The sequence below is a fragment of the Gossypium raimondii genome, chromosome 9, assembly GCF_025698545.1.
Source record: "Gossypium raimondii isolate GPD5lz chromosome 9, ASM2569854v1, whole genome shotgun sequence".
NCBI classification, from domain to species: domain Eukaryota; kingdom Viridiplantae; phylum Streptophyta; class Magnoliopsida; order Malvales; family Malvaceae; genus Gossypium; species Gossypium raimondii.
In genome coordinates, this window is record NC_068573.1 from 48,132,860 (window position 1) to 48,153,245 (window position 20,386).

Consider the following 20,386-nt stretch of genomic DNA (forward strand, 5'->3'; position numbering starts at 1 on the left):
AGTCTTGATACGATTCATTGCATATGAACCCTTAAACACACATCACACGTTAATCATATTTAATACACAATTTCACTAAAATTGCTTAAATATTTAACACAACTTTATAAACAATATTAATAATTAAGTATATTAAAAATATATATTTAAAAACAAATAGTAATTTTTAAAACTGCTTTAGAAATAAAAAAACTACACTACTAATTTATAAAATACTGCAGAGATTAGATTGGTTTACTGGAAAAAATTATAAATAAATAAAAAAGAAAAGGAAAGGAAAGAGAGAGAAAAAAATAAAACAAACCTCTATTTGGGTATGAGAAAGACGTTTTGGTTCAAAAGGGCGTCTAAGTTCTCTTCATGTAAGAAGTGGGTCCCAACTGTTTCTCTCTCTCTCTCTCCCCTTCCTCTTCTCCCTGTTTTCTCTCTCTCCTTTTTGTTTTTTTGAAATTTTTTAATCAGCTTTCTTATAAAACCAAAGGGGGACTAATTGTTTTTGAGAAAAATTTGTTTTGAAAGAGGACCCCTCAAGACCCAGCCCGGTTTAAAAACCAGACATACACACACACACACAGCTCTAAAAACAGCGTTCTGTTCTTGATTTTGTCTTCTTTTTTTTTTTTGCTGTTGGTGGTGGTGGTTTTGTTTTTGTAATTATATGTATGTAAACACATTTTTTTTCTGGGTTTTTGTTTTTGAAAGATGTCAATATAGATGGCTAGTGAATGAAAAATTGGAACGTCAACAAAAATAAAGACTTGAGCTTTGAAGGGAGCAGTCATCAAAATATGTTGTGTTTAGCTTTGCATGTTATGGAAAATCAAAAGATCTGAAGGTGGTTTCTGGTAAGTTTTTTTTTCTGGGTTTAATTTTCAGCCTGCATTTCTGGTATTTTTATCAGAAAAAAATGGTTTGCTTTTTGTTCTTTTTCCTGGTTTCTGGGTTTTTTTTTTTAAATTTTGTTCTTGTGGGGGCTGCTTCTCTGAGAAAGCTGATTTTTTTTTTAAAAATTTAAACTATAAAAGAGTATTTTGTTTGAATGAAGAAAATGTCGTGTTCTTTTATTACTGTACTATTTGATAATATAAAAAATGAAATTTATTTTGGATTAAATCTTTTTACCTTTTTTTGCTTCTTAATATGCTAATTTTGGGGATACAAACTTTGTTAGATCTTAATTCAATGTTATAAAATTTCATTTTTGTTTTTCTATTACAGGCAATGAGAATTGAAGATTGGGATTATAATGTTATAGCTCAAGTGAGCTATGTTTTAGATGATGGAGTGTAGTGTTTAAAAATTTGTATTTTCAATAAATGGATTGAATCACAAAGTGTAACAGTTCATTTTGGATGCAATGTTAAAAGCATTAGCTCCTGGGTTGTTGATTTCTTCGCTTCTGATCTCGGCCTCCACGGCGGTTGATACCGGTTTTCCGAGGTGTAATTGCGACGATGAAGGGAGTTTTTGGAGCATTGAAAGTATCTTAGAGACGCAACGAGTGAGCGATTTCTTGATTGCGGTCGCCTATTTTTCGATTCCCATAGAATTGCTTTACTTTGTTAGTTGCTCCAATGTGCCTTTCAAATGGGTCTTGTTTGAGTTCATCGCGTTTATCGTGCTTTGCGGATTGACTCATTTGCTTAACGGATGGACTTACGGTCCGCATCCGTTTCAGCTTATGTTGGCTCTCACAGTGTTCAAGATTCTCACCGCGTTGGTCTCTTGTGCGACGGCTATTACGCTTATTACACTTATTCCGTTGCTTCTTAAGGTCAAGGTGAGGGAGTTTATGTTGAAGAAAAAGGCTTGGGACCTCGGGCGGGAAGTTGGGATTATAATGAAACAGAAGGAGACCGGTGCGCACGTCCGTATGCTAACGCAGGAAATCCGTAAATCATTGGATAGGCATACTATTTTGTACACAACGATGGTGGAGTTGTCTAAGACATTAGGTTTGCAAAATTGTGCTGTATGGATGCCTAATGAGATCAAGACCAAGATGAATTTGACTCATGAACTCAAAGGAAGGAACTTTTCGTATAATTTTACCATTCCGATTACGGATCCGGATGTTGTGAGGATTAAAGGAAGTGATGGAGTGAACATCCTCGAACCTGACTCTTCACTTGCCACTGCAAGCAATGGAGAGTATGGTGAGCCAGGACCTGTGGCTGCAATTCGGATGCCAATGCTCCGAGTATCCAATTTTAAAGGGGGAACTCCCGAGCTAGTTCAGACATGTTATGCGATATTAGTTTGTGTTCTTCCGAGTGAACAAAATAGGTCTTGGAGCAACCAAGAACTAGAGATAGTTAAGGTCGTTGCGGATCAGGTGGCTGTTGCACTCTCTCATGCTGCGGTTCTCGAAGAGTCTCAACTCATGAGGGACCAATTGGTCGAGCAAAATCGAGCATTGCAACTGGCACGACAAAATGCCATGAGAGCAAGCCAAGTTAGAAATGCATTTCAGAAGGTAATGAGTGATGGAATGAGGAGACCTATGCACTCGATTTTAGGATTGCTTTCGATGATGCAGGATGGAAATCTGAATAATGATCAACGGATTATTGTTGATTCGATGATGAAGACCAGTAACGTGCTATCGACATTGATAAACGATGTGATGGATATTTCAACAATGGATAACGGAAGATCCCCGTTGGAGAAGCGATCTCTTCACTTGCATTCCATGATAAAAGAAGCTGCTTGTCTTGCCAAATGCTTGTCTGTTTATAGGGGTTTCGGTTTTTCAATTGAAGTTGAGAAATCCTTGCCTGATCTTGTTTTCGGCGATGAAAGGAGAGTTTTTCAAGTGATACTTCATATGGTCGGGAGCCTATTGGATGGCAATAGTGGAGGTGGAACTGTTGTACTCCGGGTGTTCTCCGAGAATGGTAGTCAGGAACGTAATGATCAAAGACGGGCAGCCTGGAGGCACAGCTCCTTGGATGGAGATGTACATATCAGGTTTGAAATTAGGATCGAGAATAGCAATTCTCAGCCAGAGAGCAGCGGCTCAATGTCGGAGTTACAGATCAGTGGCAGAAAATATAACAGCAATCGAGCCGAGGAACGCTTGAGCTTCAGCATTTGCCAAAAGCTAGTGCAGGTAACAAACAAGAGTACTAAATTGTCTGCTTGCGTAAATCCGCGACATTGTGGGACATTAAGTAGGATAAAGAATTTTTGTGGTCTGATGAATATCCGGTTACACGTCATGCATCCGTTTTTCTACCGTTAACTTATTGTTTTGTCGTGTTATACTTTTTCGACTAATTTGTTTTTCATGATTTCAAACAAATGTGTAGTTAATGCATGGGAACATCTGGGTAGTACAAAATCCTCAGGGTTCAGCTCAAAGCATGGCGCTTGTTATTCGGTTTCAACTCCGACCGTCCATCAGTATAACAATCAACGAGTTGGGAGAATCATCAGACCAGCCATGCTCCAACTCCCTTTTCAAGGGTTTGCAAGTTTTACTTGCCGATGACGATGATCTGAACCGTGCCGTGACTCGAAAGCTTCTCGAGAAGTTGGGATGCAGTGTTTCTGCCGTAACATCTGGATTCGAATGCCTCACTTCTATAGGGCCAGCTTCATCACCTTTCCAGATTGTCATTTTGGAGCTTCAGATGCCCGAGTTAGATGGATTCGAAGTCGCAATGAGAATCCGGAAATTCCGAAGTCGTAACTGGCCGTTGATCGTTGCCATGACTGCCAGCACCGAAGATGATACATGGGAAAGATGTTCACAGATTGGAATCAATGGAGTCATTCGAAAGCCAGTCCTATTACAAGGAATCGCCATCGAGCTTCGGAAAGTCCTGATGCAAGCCAACAAAGTTTAAGGTTCTTCAATCCTGAGCACCGGCAATGACGACGGAAATGGTACACAAAGTTCACTCCTTTAACCTTTCATCCCCGGCTTAATGTGCTCGATTTCATGTTGGATTTGCCTAGATAGTTTCAGATCTAATCAAATAGCTTTTATTAGAAATTCTCTTCAACAACATCACTCTAAAAATAAGAAATATAGATTTACATACATGCACAGTGCAAAAAACTAGATTAAGATCAAGTTATTGCATATCTTAAAAACAGATTGGTTTGCCTTCGTAGTTCACAAACAATTTAAAATCTCTCTCAAGCTAATATATATATATATATATATATATCTATATACGTATATTTGCCATTTTTAATCCAAAAAAATGTCCTATACCCATGTTTAAACATGTCTTGTTTCGATATAACATTGGACATGGGTATTTTGGGAAACATTGATATACTATATATATTTAGCATGTTTCCTTTCCATATATGAAGCATTCACCAATGAAAATGAAAAGAGAACATATTGCAGACAAAACTAAATTCACAAGATATGAATTTTCATGGTGGTTTTTCTTTTATTAAAGAGAGTGGGAAAAATGAGGAATGAGAGAAATGGGTACATTTATCGCTAGCTTTTGGTGTTGGTTTTGTTTGGTTACCAAATTCATGCATGAACCTTATAGTTCAGTACGTATCATTTGGACTATTTTTCTTTTCCACTTGGACCACTTTCTTACCCTATAAAACCCTAGCCTTTTATTTGTTCTTTTAGCCAATCAGATTTTTATGACTGAACTATTAAAATTATCTTCACATTAGATATTTTTCTTTCTCCTTTTTAACTTTAATCCGTGGATAATCCACGCGACAAAATGTGATAAGTGATATATAGGAATAAATAATAAAAAAATAAACATAAAATTGCAAACTCAGGGGAAATTATTATTTTAATTAGAATGAAGTTGACCCATGGAATCAAACTGACCATTTTCAGCTACAAAAAACAAAATGGTCGCAATAGCTGGCCGTCGCTGTTGCTCCAATCAACTTCTTCGAATTGTTCATTAATTGGGTGAACGACAAATTTGGGGTTTGCTTTCATTTCCAGCATCTACTTGATTGTACCTATGGCCTAATAATGCCTATGCCATCTATCATTTATCTTTTTTTTTTTTAAATGTCACAAATTAACACTAACTTATAATAAAATATGAATATAAATCTTGATTTGAATTAAATTTGATCAACCCGTTTTATTCTTATCTTTTCAATTTTGTAATTGAGTAAAAGTCAAAACAAAATAATTTAATTCCTATGAATTTCAAAAGTCAACAACTAAAATTAATTTTAGTTTTTTAACTTTTATGATTTGTGAATATGGAAGATGTCTCTTAGAAGGTGGCAAACCATAATGAAACTGATAGCTAGTATTGCTCCATGAAGTACCAAAGATATATAAAGAACATATATGATGGATCTGAGTGAGTGATAAAATTATGGCACAACTTGCTTTTTTTTTAATATGATAAAATTTGGGTAGTAATTAAATGGGAAAAAGTGCTGTGCTAGGGGCTCTGAACCTTCACCCCCCTTCCAAATAAAATACATTTCATTTTGTTCTTTTCATGGAATGGAAGCTTGATTTTTGAATGGAGCACTGAATCTAGGAGAAATGGCATACCTGAATATGATAGGCAAAAAAGTACTACTTTCAATTAATTTAAGCCTCAAAATTGCATTGGGTCTTGCTTCAAAGGATTGGCACCACTTTCTATTTGGGAAATTTTAGATCTTCCGCACATGTATTTGTTTATTTTTCTATGAAATTGAGTAATAAGAAATTGGATGTCTCAAGTTGAAGTCATTGGTTTTCTTTAAGTAGAGTAAGATGGGCAGATTTCAAATTAAATTTGGTTACTTTTTCGGATTTTAAAATTCAGATTTAATTGTCTAACACTAATGAATTTTTTCTCTTAGATCTGAATTTTTTTTAATATTTAATGTTATGACCTAATCGAAAAGGAGAAAGTAGTAAAGAAAAGTACGAATTTAATAATAATAAGGGGAGGCTAGAATGGAAAAAGCAGCTCTTGTTCCAATGGGACTAGATTTCAAAACTTATATATTATATAAAATAAATTTGGAGTTTGCTGTCTCCATGTGGGCATAATTAATTCTTAATTACCCAACATCACGGCTAGGATCTAGGGGCCATGTTTATAACCAAATTATTTCACTTCTTTTAACTATGATTGACCTATGCAATTTGACAAGTTTTAGTTTGAAAATGAGAATAATTACATGGATTTGCCCATAGTTTTTATTGTTTGGTTTCAGTAATTAATATATATATATATTTGATAATTTCGTCTTGGAAAAGTTATTTTTAAAAAACTCAAGTCAATTTAGAATCCAAACAAAATCTAGTATTGATTGCATTCTGTCTGTTTTATAGTTTATGTTCGAGAGTTGATGTTGAACTAATAGTTATCCATTTCAAGATTAAGGATGTTGTAAGATGTATAATGGTATTTATAAATGTTTGTAAAAGTGAATATTTTAGGCCACACTTTGACTAGCGACATGGGATTTAAGGACATTGTAATAGAGGTTGATCAAGATGTTGTAATCTCTGGATTTAACCATGTAATGTTTGATTTATCTTTGCTTCCGCGGCTCGTTCAATATTTTTAGACTTTGGTTTTACTTATAGATCAGCAGATAGAGTTGTCGACTAGATTATGCTAATGAAGTTCAATTTGATGTGAATTACCCCACCAACTTAACATTTATTTAAATGAGTTGAATGGAATCCCCCATTTGGGCCTTTGTTTTCAATATACATTTAAACTCAACTAATGATGTCTCGGCTTGTGGGTCATGGGAGAGACTTTTGATCAAATTCAACTGTTATTATGCATAATAATTCATCATATGTACATATCATGTGTAGGTCACTCTAATGTGTGGATCTTTTTCTCATCATGGGTGAATTTTGTCCAAACTCTAAAAGCAAAAAATTAAATCCAAACCAATACTCAAATCTATTATCCAAGCTAAAACTCAATAAGATAACCAAAACCCAAATCTAAGATAAAAATTAAACCCCATGCTCAATCTAATAAATTAAACCCAATGCCCAATACACAATAAACTAAACCCTAGCCCCATTTTTAAAAAAAATTTAATTTAAGAATTTAAAGAATTAGATTTAATTCAAAAAATATTTAAACAAATTAAAGAATAAGTTCATGATGCGATTTATGGTTCTTCATTTTGTATAATTTTTCAAAAATTATATTTTTACATGAAATTCTCGAATAAATCAATCAATCAACTGTTAATGGATTTTATGTAAAATTGATGCAGTTCCAGTTGGAAACTATGCATATGAAATCAGGTTAGGTAGGTTTTGGTATGGATCGAAAATGATGCGTTAATATATTAGTAAGGTTGATAGTTTATATAAGATGAGACTCGAATAATTTATGGTTTCTTCTAAATTTATTGTGATTTAAGTCACACAATATGCATGTCACACATATATATTTTAATGATCGATTTAATTGTGCATAATATAATTATTCGTATATATTATTTATTTATAATAATTGGTTTTTTACTTGTATTTAAAATAAACTGTGGCCCAAATATGCCAATCTTTAGTTATCTTTCATTGCTTAATTGGACCAAAGGAGCAATGTTAGCATCCTACTTCAATATGGGCTTTGAACTTTGTCATTGCTGGGCTTTCTCTTTACCCATCAAGAAAACGAAATCAACACATTCATTTACTGACTAATTTATTAATTTTAATAAGTTCGTATATCATCAATTGAGATTTTAAATTTTAAAGATAATAAATAAATCTTCAGGTGTTTTTTATTAAATTTTTTTGGGTATATGGGTAAATCTAGAAACTTTTTGAGAAGAGTTGAAATTTAATAATAATTTTTGAGGTCAAAACATAATTTTATCATTTATTAATTTATAATTTCTTCTTTTATGGGATTACAAAGGATTTTTTTATTATTGGAAAAGTTAAAGTGTAATTTTATCATATATTAATTTATAATTGTATTATTTTATAGGAGACTTAACATTTTTTTTCATTTTGGAGGCCCTTCCTGCCCTAAATTACCCGTCAAAGTAGTACATTTATAATTAAAAATAATAAAATAAAGTCAAATTTTGATAAAGTTAACACATATTATTTAAAAAATAAAATGAAAAATATCATTAATTTTTAATTGTAGTTCTATTTCAAACAAAAGATTACCATAAAAATTTTAAACATGTTAACACTATTAAAAATTCATATTATTAATTTTTTAATTATATAAAGATTAATTGATGAATGAAAAGTACCATACTTTTAAATTTATTTGTAGAACACTTGGTCAATGTAATTACAAATGAAAACAGCCAAAAAAAAAACACTGATTTTAAAATGGCAACTAGTGATTAAAGAAAAAGAAAACAATTAAATTATGAATTAATTTTAAGAAACGTAGTATTGTTGACTCACAAAACTCCAAGCCAACGTTCTAAGTCTCCCTAATTATAATAATCAAATTTTAATTTGTAAAGCCGGCATTAAGCTCCACATTATGTCTGTATTTGCTGAAAATTTCAAATTAGAGATGAGTTGTCCTTTGGATTAATTAATCATTATCTTTAGCATTATTAAAGGGAGAAATTATTTGACATGAGGAAAATGTGGGATTTAATTATTTCACAATGATCAAAGGTCAAATGTGTAAGATTATGACATTACCAAGTTTGTTATATATGTATTATGTTGGTGTCATTTATATGATATTATAAGGCTTTTATTTTTGTGTCATTTTATATTTAATTTAATTTTATCTGTTTATTTTATGTTGGTTTTTTATATTTGGAACCCATTTTATTCTAACATTTTAAAAGAAATATAATAAAAATATTTTAATTATGATTTACAATTTATTATAATATTTGAATTGTTAAATAAATTAGCATATTTTACACTAATATTAGATAGTTAAAGCATGTTATTCATAAAAATTGAAAATTAAACACCTAAAATAACATAAACAACATATAACATTAAAACCAGTAAGAATACAAAAATATAAATATCACGATATTTATGTAATATGAATTATATACTATTTCCAATTATTCAAGATTATTCATATTTTTTATGTCAAAATTATTATTGTCGATATTGAGTACAATAAGGGTGGAAGACAATGAGGAGATGAAGGTGGTATAACGGAGATTAATTCACCTAAAGAAGCCGAGAGCCAAAATAGGGAGAAGAGGATAGGTTGAGCAAGAAGGAATTGCTCATAGTTACCTTAGGTATTAAGAGATTGATCCTTTCTTCATCTTTCTTGAGGGTATTTAAAGAAGAGGTCCCCTTGTCAGTTAGTATGACATGGCATTAATATACACATTTAGTCTCGCTAAATGCGTAAATGATAATTATGAGTATATATCATGGGTCTCTATCATTACGAAGTTGTTATGCCTAAATAGACTCCAAATTGTTTTGGAAGTGCATTCACACTAAAACCAATGTTCGCACTTAAATACGGATGGATGCGTCCCTTTAGGTTGAATGGAAGCTTCAAATGAAGTCAACTCATAAATCTACAATGTGTCTAGTATTGACGCGTGTCTGAACGGCGAAAGGATATATCAATTATATATAAACATTTTTTTCTTTTAAAACTTTTGATGAATTAGCTTTAAGTATATGTTTCATAAAATTTCATTAAATAATTATTTTAATTAAACTTATTACCACAAAGAATGTATCTAAATGCTTAAATAAGCCATAAATGGTTCTTTATGGCTGTATATAATATAAACCCCAATCATAAAGCTTAAAATTTTTAATTAAGTCATCGACGTATCAATCTTATATTAATTAAAGCCTTTTAGTAACTTAAACATCAATTTAGACATTGAATAGCTTGAATCTGAAGTTGAATATACTTGAAATATATGAATTAAATTCTAAACACTTGAACTCTATTAGAACCCTTTGAAGTTTAAGAAAAATTTGGGTGGGTTTTTTGCAATTAACCTTAAATAAAAATGAAGTGGTAGTTTTAGTGGTAGGGTAAGCGGGGTTCGATTCGAGGGGTGCTTCATGCTTTCTAATAAATAAATAAATAATTGTTTCCTCCCCGCAATGGCCGGATTTATAGGGACACAAAAGCCACTAGAAGATTGACACGTGGAAACACGTGAGGGGTTGACCAGTCAACATCGGCGTATCGGAGCGTCCTAAAAAGATTAGAAATTCAAACATATTTTTTTAGATTAAGAAATTATTTCAATTCATTTTAATTAAGAATTAATGTAATTTTTGCTCCGAATTAATTGATGATATAAAAATAAAGTAATTAAATTATATAAAATAAAAATATATATACTAAATCTTAAATTTAAATATAATGGAGGTATCATCATAATTTAGCAAAAAACAATTTATACTTCATTTGATTTGATAAAAAAGCTGATAGTTTTTTTTTTCAAAAATTGTTTCTAATTATTTTCTTTGGTGAGTTATACAAGAGAAGAGTAAAGTCCTAACAATAACACAATTAGTACGATTTGAACTCGAGCCACATCTAAGGCGTTAGACACTTTGACCATCAGGTCAACACACGTGTTTTAAACATTATAATTATTTTAATAAATATCTATTGAAAATTGAATAAAAATTGTAATTCAAATTATATAATAATAGAAGCTTTTAGAGCGGAAAGTTTATTCTTTTCTTCTATTTTTAACTAATATCCTCTGTTGTACTTTTTTTTTTTTCTGTCAAACTTTATAAGTTTGTACGTCTGTCTTTTTATAGTCTAAATTTATATTGATATATGAAATTAACAAAACGATAAAATGTGGTATATTAAAAAATTAAATAATAATTAAGAAAGTGAAACATTTGACACTTTTTCTAATTCCATTTTCAGATTATCATTATCCAACTCTTGCGTTTGTTTTCTATATGTCGGTTCATTTTAAAGATATTTAATTTGAATATTGTTTTGTAAATGAATTTTTTTCTTTATAATTTAATTGCAATTGAAAATATAATTTTAAGATACTTTTAATCTAGTAAATATTAGCTTTATTTATCTAATCCATATAATGCAGGTACTTCCCAAATACTTAGTTCATATAAATGTGATAAGTTGACAGTTACTTGGGTATTTCTAGTCTAAGTTCATGAAATATATCAACTTATTTTACTTTTATAATATTTTCTTTAATGATGGACCTCATTTTATAGTTTATGAAAATTAAATTTTTGGAGTTTATAGCTATCCTTCTAAAAATATCATCTCAAAAGCTCGTGTAATGTGTATCACCATCATATCTAACACTAATATGAATATTGAGAGTATATAAAAGTCTAATAATTAAAAATGGGATAGCTCATGTTTTACGAAACTTACGTAATAATAAAATTAATAATTCATGTTTGCAGACATGCTGTGCAGCCTTTTGGATAATGTTACAGATGCAGTTTAATTAAGATTTTACATTTTTAAAATGATGACTTTATGCACTGCAAAAGTATCATGCAGTTCATCATTTTAATTAAAAAATAAATGTTTAAACTATAATATAAATGGTTTAATAAAAGAATAGATTAATTAATTTATGAGATCTAAATAATAGAAAACTTTTCAGCTCCGTTTGATTTAATTTGTTTGATTTTGGCTCGTGGATTCCATGTTTTTGCATCTATGTATATCCAAATCCTATTGCATTTGTATTTTTGGGCTTTGGATAAATATTTTAAAATAGAAACATTTATAGTTTAATTAATATAAAACATAAAAGTATTTTTAGTATTTTATTGTTTTAAAATTATTAAGAAATAAACATCGTGGCAAAGGTAAGTGAAGGATGTGGAAAACATTGGAGAAAGAGTGTGGCAAATTCGAGATTAAAAATATTAGAATATTTACTTTTACAAGATTTCGTAAACTTCAATCACCACTTTATGCATATTTTATATCAAATCTTATCCTTATAATTAAATGTTGTTATTGCGGTTTTGGGAGCATTATATGTTTGAATTTCACATTTATTATTATTTACATCCAAAAATATTTTATTTTTCTTCTTTTTCCCAAAAGGGTGAGTCTAGCTTGTTACATAAAATGCTCATTTCTTCTGTATTTTAAAGCTATTTTGTTGAATTTAATTATTTATGTTTGCATTTTTGTAAATTTGATTTTTTAGTTAAAAAGAGTTAAATTTAATCACCAATCTTTTAGAAAATAGTTAAATTGATTTTTTAATGGAAATACTAACTAAATGCTAAAATTTTAAACATAATAGTCGTGTGACAATCTCACGATACTTGATGCTAATTTTTTAAAATTTTTATGATTTTTGTATAGTTCTTTTTAAATTCTGATTTATTTTATAGTTCTATAAATTTTAAATTATTTATTGGCATGACATATAAGACATATATTGACATATCAACATGAAGTGCACATGGACTTCCACACGAGTTGCCACACCAACTTCATTGAAAAAGCAATGTTTTAATTAGTATTTCTGTTAAATAAAAGTAATTTGTCATTTTTTAAAAGATTAATAATAATTAAATTTAACTTAAAATATAGCTAAATTTATATTTATGTATATTTTAAATATCCTATTTTTAATGGGAAATTTTCCTATATAGGTATAACCCATGCAAAAAGTTCAAAATTACTTGCATCCTCTGATTAAGACGTGATATTAAAGTAATTAAAGAAATTAAACAATCATTAAAACTAAAGCAATCTCTCCGATCTAATTATGAACCCGAAAAATTAAAACGAAAAAAAAAAAAAAAAAAGGGTATTAGATAAACATGAAGCCACATTCTAGGGCTTTGTTTGACGTTGATCAACTTTTTGCCACTCAACATTATGCATTTCTATTTGGTCTAATATTTAGAGAGCTAATTATTTCTTTGAAATTAAATTAGGTGATAGAACTCTTTGATTCATTGGCTCAAAAAAAAATGACGTGTACTCCACGACACAAAGGCAATGGGTGCCATTGAATTTCAGCATCAAAGTTTGAAAAGAGAGCAAATAATAAATAATAAAATAAAATATTTTACGATTTTAAAATATATTCTTTATATATTTAAAATTTAATCTTATTACAATTCAAATTTTATTTATTAAATTTAAATATTTAGACATTTCAAAATATTATACTTACGAAATTAAAAAAAAAATCCTAAATATGCAAATAGGAAAAGAATTTGTATTGAATGATGTCTGGTGCTGCCCCACGAGTAAATATTAAATTAGAATTAATCATTCAATTAAAATATTAATTATGTATTGGGTGGTCTACATTTCATTAATGCAAAGACATTGATTAGTGGATTCCCTTTCAAATTGGCGTAAGCAAATTTGGCTTTGTTCACCATCTCACATTGTCTAAAACAGAAGCGCTCTCTCTCTCTCTATGTGTGTAGGGTGCCAACAATTGTAAAGGCAAATGGAACAAAAAGGAGAATATATATTTGTTTTTTCATTATGATTAATTAATTTTTAATTGACACCTTTTTTTATTTAAATGTAATTATTGAACAAAAAATGGGGTCCATTTTATGTTGTGACTTTAGTATTGGAATGTTGTATCCAAGTTGTTAAAATTTGGGTAATTTTTTATTGGGAATTATTAACTATGACATGTGAATTCATGTGAAGAGGGACCTTCATGTTCTCTTGACTTCTTCTTATATACCCTTCTATGACCCTTTGAGTGTGTTGATAGAATCTTAAAATCTTTTCAAGGTTAAATTTTGTTATTATAGTTCCTGTAATTTACCAACGTTATATATTTTAATTTCTGTACTGTTTGAATTGGTTATTTTTAGTCACTATATTTTTTAAAAATTGAAATTTTAGTCCTTACTCAAACAATAGCAATTAAATCCTTTTAGTTAAATTTAATTACTAGTATTGTACCATATATACAATTGTAGGTTTAGTCCATATTTTCTAATTGAGTTATTCTAAGTCCATATGCTTTTGAATTTTAAAATTTTAATCTTGATGCAAATGATAGTTGTTATCCATTAATTAAATTTTTAGTGAGTAATATGTAAAAATAACAAGATGATATGTCACTACACATATGATAATATATTTGCGAATCAAATTTTAGAAATAGAGAACTTGACTTAATAAATTTAACAATTATTATTTGGCGAGGACTAAAATTATAAATTTTAAAAATACAAGGATTAAAAATACCTAAATTAAAGTATAGAGATTAATTCCAAAACTTTTATAAGGTAAGAACACAAATAGTAAAATTTAATTTCTTTTATCATAGTATATAATATCTTAGGTGGGAATATAAAATTTTGAAGGATCCTTGGATATATATATTACTTTTTCCGCTCAATTTCTATCTTAAGATGTACAACAAAATTTTCATTTGATGGATCTTAAAAATATTATCAAAAATTTGATAGATATTTGTTTACCTTTCTCAAAAATTACTTAGGTTTATATTATAGAATTGATGCTTGTTATGGTATATATATGCATTGAAAGTGATTTGCTCTTGCATTGTTAAATCTAATATTGCATGAAGACAAACAAAATAATAAAGTCTTCAAACTATCAACATTATATTAATATTAATTAGATCTCTTCATCACCTTACCTTTCAATTCAAATTAGATTTGTTCAAAGGTTTGGCTACTCACTTAAACTCAAAGGTTTGTCCAAAATATGAGAGGATTTAGACAAAAGTAAAAGGTCTGAAAAATGGATTTATGCAAAGAAGAAGAAGAAGAAGAAGCTCATTTAAAATATAAGCTAGACTTCAGTTCCAACATTCAAGGCTCAATCAACCCAACCTATTTTCTACTTTGTAATATATATTTTATTTTATAAAAAAATTATTAAGTTGTCTATGCTTAAAATTTTAATAAAATAAAAAAAAACATATAAAATTAGTAAATACAAAATAAAAAAATTTAAATAGTAATAATAATATGGACGGATTTAAAATGGGCTTTGGGTTAGTTATTGACAAATATAGGTGGACTTGGGCAAATTTGAGGCCCGTATTTAAGGTTGTGTTAGGCTTGATTAAGCATTAAGTGTGCTAATATCATACGTAGCCTCGACCTAATATAGAACATGTCTAATTCATGTAACACCCCTAACTTGTATCTGTCGCCAAAACAAGGTTTAGGAGCATTACTGGAATTTACAGATCATTACCGAAATTTACAGATCATATTCAGATATTTCATGTTATTTTACAATCGTATCAGAAATTAATTATAATTTAACCATATCGTCCCTTCTATAGGCCCTCGAGGCCCAAATCATACATTAGATATGAGTTGGGACTGGATCCGAAACTCAGAGAATTTTTCACAAAATTTTAAAATTTTTCCTAGGTTCAGGGGTCACACGCATGTCTTAGGGCATGTGGCATATGAGGTAGGGCACACGCCCGTGTTCCTAACCTGTGTAACTCTCTAACTTGCAACTTAATTAAGTGCAGGGGTCACACGGCCAAGTCACACGCCCGTGTGCCAGGCCGTGTGATCAATTTCAAGTACTCTGTTTTAAAATTTTAAGATGTAGAGGACACATGGCTAGGACATATGCCCATGTGCTAGGTCGCGTGTCACACACGACCCATGTGCTAGGCCGTGTGTCACACACGACCCATGTGCTAGGCCGTGTGTCACACACGACCTATGTGCTAGGCCGTGTGTCACACACAGCTGAGACACACGCCCGTGTGGACAAAATAAGACCATTTCTAAGCCTTATTTCTCACCCATTTGATCATTCACCTACACAAACATTTTAACATATCTAAAAGTCAATCCAGAACATTAAAAAACATGCAAAACTCAAGTCTCATACTTGCCATATCACTTCATAATCCATGTTTGTGAATTTATCTATTTGACCACATTTACTTAATATCATACTAATATTCATAAACCAAATTAAGCACTCATACCAAACATGAAATTAACTCATATGTTAATATGCCAAAACACATTCATCACAAGCCATTCTAATGGCTATTTACAACCAAAATATTTGTATGCCAACTTTGGCTAACCAAACCTATACATGCCATTATATCCAAAAATAATGTCATAAATATACCAAGTGAGCTGGTGGTTAGTGTGAGTGGTCTCCGGCAAGCTTCCAACCCAACGAGCTTCCTAGTACAATAAAACAAAGAAAATGAAACAGAGTAAGCACTTAGTGCTTAGTAAGTTCGTATAACGGGAAGTAAACTTACCATTCATTTGTACACTAAGTAAACATACTCATGCATTCCAAACAACTTGGCCATAGCCTAAGCACATAATCTCATCAAATATGTTAGTTAATCATTTCATGTAAATATCAATACCAAAGATGAGCTCATCAAATACCAAGTTCCATGCATTTCATGTATTTTTCAGATGTTGATTTCATTTTGATTTTCACTTGTCTTCATGTCAGAATTTCACATGTTGAATCATTTGAAATCTCGATGGATACGAGGGTAGTACACATAAAGTGTACAAATCAGAAATTCGTCAATTCATCTCTGGGAGTACTCATTAGAGCACTTAAATAGAAAGCTCTCTCTCAAGCACTATAACGGGAAGCTCATTGAGTCATGTAAGGGGAAGCTTATTCAGGCTTAGTAACAGGAAGCTCACAAATAGCCTATATCGGGTAGCTCCAAAGAGCACTTAACAGGAAGCTCTGGAGAGCAGTTTAACAAAGAGCACCAGATAGCCATATAACGGGAAGTTCATGCGAGCACTAACGAGAAGTTCCGAAGAGCACTTTAACAGGAGGTTCACAAAGAACCTATAAACAGAACGCCCAAAAGAGCGTGGGTGCGTCTACAACATATGCAGAACACAACTAGTCGGGATGTTCAGAAGAGCATTCAACGGGAAGCTCGCAAGAACATTATAACGAGAAGCTTGAGAGGGCTTGTAACGGAACGCTCTTTTGAGCTACGGTACGTCCGCAACATATGCAATAACATTACCATTTCGGGAAACAGAACCCTGTATCCAAACGAGTTTCATTCATTTTATCGGGACTTATTCATTTGTCAGGAATTATCAGATATGAGGTAAATTATATACACATACATGACATTTATACAATTTACATATTCAACATTCAAATTTAAGCATATGAATATACATAATTTAGTTACACGAACTTACTTCGACAAGTGTTCGTGAATTGATGTCTACTAATCCGTCACTTTTTCTTAACCTCGATCTAGCTCCGTATTTGATCTATTTGGATCTATATGAGTAAATTTAACTTCAATTTAATACAATTTACATTCAATTTTATCCAATTCACATCTCAGGAAAAAATTACTATTTTGCCCCTATACTTTTACTAAATGATGATTTCGTCCCTAGGCTCGGATAATAAAATTCATGTAATTTATTCCTTATTCCAAGCCTAAATACTTTCACATATATCAATAGCAGCCCATAAATTTCATGAAATTTCAAAATTTCACATAAATTCAACAACTTTACAAATTAATCCAGTAAAACATGATTTCATCCAAAATTCCTTAATAAAATACCTTTAAATACCCATCAACATCTCAATTTCATCATCTAATAGCTAAAATCATATGAACTTATCAATGGTATCTTCCAAAACTTTCAACAAAATAAAAACTAATGAAATAGTAAGTTAGACCTAGTTGTAAAAGTACAAAAATATAAAAATTTTAAGGAAAAAGCAAGAATTAAACTTACATGAAGCTAAAATATGAAAAACCAGCTTAAACCCTCTTCAATGGCTGTTTTTGAGTTGAAAATGATGATGAATTTGTCTAGAATTTTCAATTTCCAATTTATTTCTCTTTAATTTGACAAAATTTATAATTTTGCCCTTATTTCACATAAAATCCTTGATTTTTTACATGCTATGCTGCCTCAGCCATTCATATGGGTCTATTTGCCCTTTTAGTCCTTCTTTATTTACTATTTAGACTATTTATCACTTTAGCAAGTTTTGCACATTTTTCAATTTAGTCCTTTTTTAATTAATTGACTACCAAAATGTTAAAATTTCCTAATGAAACTTTACTACTACCTTATTTACACCCCGTAATTATTTATAAAAATATTTACGGCTCGGTTTATAACACCGAGGTCTCAATACCTCTTTTTCAAAATTAATTAATCTAATAAATCCTTATAACCACAAACTTACAAATTCAAAAATCTTTTAGAAATCTCATTTGGCTCGTAAATATTAAATAATAAAATTTATGAGCTCATTTTTCGGGTTTGGTGGTCTCGAACCACTGTTTTCAACATCACTGAAAATCGAGCTATTATAGTTCAAATATGACATGAAGCATTTTTAAAACATATGGATCAAATTTTAAACGCATGTGTACCTATGGTGTGGACATTTTGGATTTGGCGTGTTAAAAAACCATATATTATCATTAAAATTTAGGAGTTTTTTTTAATAAGTTAAATATAAGCCTTTCATGTGGGAGATACACATGTATTTCCAATTTGACCTATATATTTTAAATATACTCCATATCATATTTGAGCCGACATTTAATGCCCAAACTATTAATGAGATTGATGAAACAACTTGATTGATATAATAATACATTAAGAACCTAATTTAAAATTTGAGCCCTTCCAAAATTAAAAATTAAAACTAACTTGGAAGAGAAAAATGTTTCCTAAATTGTGTTATCCACAAAATTTTTTTTCTTTTCTTTTATTTATTTCTAATGTACAAGATTTGCTATACTACCTCCGCGAGCCTCACATATGTCCCCACAAAGCGAACCTCTAACACCAAATAACTTCACAGTAGGCTACTCCTGCCTAGACTTGGAGCACATGAAACATTACACTAATTGATTACTCGACTATCCTAAAATGCTATATCATCAACCTAGAAGATTATATCATTGCCTCTATAATAAGACAGTGACACTTTCTATCTCACATATATATATATATATATATGCCTACTCACGACATTAAAAAGGTCAAGAAACACACCAACAAGGCTCTTTATCCTCAAACACCTTTCACTCGTTATCTTTTAGTCACTTTCTCCACCTTTCTTCCATCACTAGACAACAAGGCTCTCCGCCCTACCAAGATGAACCGCGGTCATAACCATCCTACACTCCTTGCCGTTTCATCCCGTCAACAAGATTATATTAAATATTTATATGTGTGTTTTTATTTCTGATTAACTGATTTATCCTTAAGTAAATAAAGATTTGCATCTTTTCAAGCACTCTTTAATTAAGAAATTGATTGCTGATGAAAACACGTGATAATGCACCGTCATCAGCAAAATCAAATTATAATATGATCTTCTTTCCATAGTTTTTTTTTATTGTTAGTCAGGATTAGTGCTTTAATTAATGGGAAGTACAGAAAGATTACACCTTTTCCTTTCAAGTTATTTGATTTATTTGTTAATTAGGATTAGGGCTTGCACATTATGTTTAATGTAAGTATTGTGATATTTGTACTTAGTAAAAATTATACATTTTGGTGCATGAAAGTTTATAATGAACTAATAATATTAGCAATTAACTTTCATCAAATAAATCTTAAAATTTGAAAAAAATCACACGCATAGATCTCTATTTAACAAATTAATCACAAAATTAAACAAATTCACAATTAATATTAAATTTATTTTATTATCTAAAATATTATCAATTAATTACCTTTATCAAATCAATCCTAAAATTAATATTAATGTTTTTAGGTCCCACCATATATAACTTATCATATTAAATAAAATTTAAAAATCAAATAATGTATTTTGTTATAATTATTTGAAGTACAAAAACAGAAATAATTAAACCACTGTTTTCTAAAATCCCAATTCCATTCTTTCAAAAAATTTTAAAAGCCACATGGCATATCAATGGACGACAAAGAGAGGTGAGAATAAAAATTGCATTATCCACCTTTAAGATTTTCATCTCCACACATTCATAATTGCTCGCAAGTGTCAAGTTTCATTAATTTTTTAATGACTACCCAAATCAACTATCACGTTCTTGTGGATAATTAGGATATATTAAATTTAGATAATGCTTATAAATGGCGGGATTTAGTATAAAACACAAAATTGGTCTCCAAATTATATCATTTCCATTTAAGTATATAAAATTTTCTTTTTAAATTATCACTTTTGTCTCATTTTATTTAAAAAAAATGTTTAATAAGAACGTTCACATGTCATGTTCGCATTGGTTGGTATCATGTTTTGATGTAAAATGAGACGGAATCGATAGCTTAAGTACCATTGCCTTAGGTATCTAAATGGGAAAACTAGTATAGTTTTGAGGATGAATTTTACATTTCAGCCAGAAAAAAAAAACTAAGACTTTGGGGACCAAAATGTTAAAATTTGTCTAAACCATAAATTTACTTGAAAATTATTTTTAAATTATCAAAGTAAAAAGTGAACTAAAATTAAATGACCAA

General features: G+C 30.2%; 1 protein-coding gene across 1 annotated transcript; it reads left to right on the forward strand.

Annotated features, from left to right (window-relative positions):
• The first annotated feature begins 388 nt into the window (after positions 1 to 388).
• LOC105800596 (ethylene receptor 2) lies at positions 389 to 4,142 on the forward strand. Its single transcript, XM_012631804.2, has 3 exons — positions 389 to 845; positions 1,219 to 3,112; positions 3,312 to 4,142. Exons 2-3 carry the CDS (start codon positions 1,358 to 1,360, stop codon positions 3,849 to 3,851), a joined length of 2,295 nt encoding a protein of 764 aa, XP_012487258.1. The 5' UTR covers positions 389 to 845; positions 1,219 to 1,357; the 3' UTR covers positions 3,852 to 4,142.
• The last annotated feature ends 16,244 nt before the right edge of the window (positions 4,143 to 20,386 follow it).